General features: G+C 41.9%; 1 protein-coding gene across 1 annotated transcript; it reads left to right on the top strand.

The window, feature by feature from the left end:
* The first annotated feature begins 827 nt into the window (after window positions 1-827).
* Window positions 828-1540, top strand: LOC129671898 (ubiquitin-40S ribosomal protein S27a-like). Its single transcript, XM_055601068.1, has 2 exons — window positions 828-897; window positions 1104-1540. The coding sequence occupies exons 1-2, from the start codon at window positions 828-830 to the stop codon at window positions 1538-1540; spliced, it is 507 nt and encodes a 168-aa protein (XP_055457043.1).
* Window positions 1541-2008: the final 468 nt, after the last annotated feature.

The raw sequence follows: 2008 nt of genomic DNA on the forward strand, positions 1-2008 counted from the left end.
ACAATTCCATATTGGTGTTCATCATCAAAGGAAGTCAGGACAAAAACTCAAACCTTTGCAAGGCATCAGTGTCAAACCTGCTTCCCAGCAAGAGAATTCAGCTCCCCCAAAGCACTGTCATCGAAAGCAGCTAACTTCTCACTATCAGCCCACAAGAGACCATGGACCTCAAAGTTTGTTTATAAAAACTATGGTAACGCCAAGCTCTCTGGCAAGGGTAAAGGCCCTGCCAGCAAATAAAAGACAAAGCTGCAGCCACCAAAGCCCTCTAGACTGAGCCTAACTGAGAGGGCCCTCTGTTTCTCTGCCCTTGATGATGGCTTTCAGGGCATTTTAATCCTTTGATGGTCTCAGGGTCCCATCCTACAAGACATTTAGAAAACATCCTCCTTGCCAGGAATCCCATTACAGTCCAGCCCCACAACTTGCCGCTTTCTTTTTGATGTTCTTATTTTAATGGGACATGTACTCAAATGTGATTTTTTTTAAATCATGTATTTTTTTTTTCCTATGCTAGAGAAGAAGCTGAGAGTTCTACATCTAGATAGGCAGGCAGCAGGAAGAGAGTATCACACTGGGCCTGTCTTGAGCTTCTGAAGTCTCAAAGCCCACCCCCAGTGACGCACTTGCTCCAACAAGCCCATACCTCTTAATATCACTCCCTCTGAGCCTCCAGGGGCCATTTTCATTCAAACCACTATAGCTACTATAACCATCTTGTATTAATGAGTCCTCACTTCTCCAGGTTAAATATCCCCAGATGCTTTAATAGGTCTGATTGAGAAGCACCACTTAATGCTTATGCAATGCTTTATGTCTTGTGAACCATGATACATCAAGTTGCTACTAATTCCTCTCCCATCAGCCATAGGGAAGATGAGACCCTGGTTCTGGAAGGTAAAAGAGCACAAGGAAATGTGTCATCTCCTAGAGCTTTCTAGAAGCAATCAGCACTGACTTTAGTCCAATGTAACTGTGGACTTCTGATCTCCAGAACCCAAAAATATTAAATTATATTATTTAAAACATAATTTGCATACTGGATCGCATGAGTCACTAGCTGGGAAAACAGAGCTAATTGACTAGGATGGAGGTTTGTTAAGACCCTTCTGAGGAAGACATCACACTCGAGGTTGACCCCTCTGATACTATTGAAAATGTAAAGATGCAGGATAAGGAAGAAACTCCTCCTGCTCAGCAGAGGCTGTTCATTTCTGGTAAGCAGCTAGAAGATGGCCATACTTTATCTGACTACAACATTCAAAAGGAGGACACCCTTCATCTTGTGCTGAGACTCCGTGGTGGTGCTAAGAAAAGGAAGAAGTCTTACACCACTCCCAAGAAGAATAAGCATAAGAGGGAGAAGGTTAAGTTGGCTGTCCTGAAATACTATAAGGTGGATGAAAATGGCGAAAGTAGTCATCTTTGTGGAGGTTGTCCTTCTGATGAGTGTGGTGCTAGAGTTTTCACAGCTAGCCACTTTGACAGATTTTATTGTGGCAAGTGTTGTCACTGTTTCAACAAACCAGAAGACAAGTAGCTGTGTGTGAGTTAATAAAAAGAAGGAACTGAGAGCCAGGCACAGTGGCACACACTTATAATCCCAGCACTCACGGCGACAAAGGCAGACAGATCGCTGTGAGTTTGAGGCCAGCCTGGTCTACAAAGCGAGTCCATGACAACCAAGGCTACACTAAGAAGCCCTGTTTTGAAGGGGGAAAAAAGGAACTAAAAGAAAGAAAGAGAGAAAGAGACATCACCTCATAAAGGGCTCGGTTATTCCAAAGGACATGACAATTCTGAAATGTAAATATCTAATGAGAAAAAAACGTTTAAAATGCTGACAGAATTACAAAAGGAAATTTTCTAAATCCATAGTTATTAAATTTGTAGATTTCAATTTCTACCTCACAAGAAAAAGAAAACAAAATTGAGTTTTGTCTATGGCTATTAGTGCATAATTCCCTCCCCCAAGACAGGTCAGAAAAACTAAAATTTCTCTTCTCTA

The sequence above is a fragment of the Psammomys obesus genome, unplaced genomic scaffold (genome assembly GCF_907164565.1).
Source record: "Psammomys obesus unplaced genomic scaffold, mPsaObe1.curated_primary_1811, whole genome shotgun sequence".
NCBI lineage: Eukaryota > Metazoa > Chordata > Mammalia > Rodentia > Muridae > Psammomys > Psammomys obesus.

What these genes read in the sequence shown, in the direction of transcription:
- LOC129671898 (XM_055601068.1), top strand. Translation starts at nt 828, where the DNA reads ATGATACATCAAGTTGCTACTAATTCCTCTCCCATCAGCCATAGGGAA. An exon ending in TGAGACCCTGGTTCTGGAAG is followed by an intron (nt 898 to 1,103) that starts GTAAAAGAGCAC and finishes AGGTTTGTTAAG; the next exon opens with ACCCTTCTGAGGAAGACATC.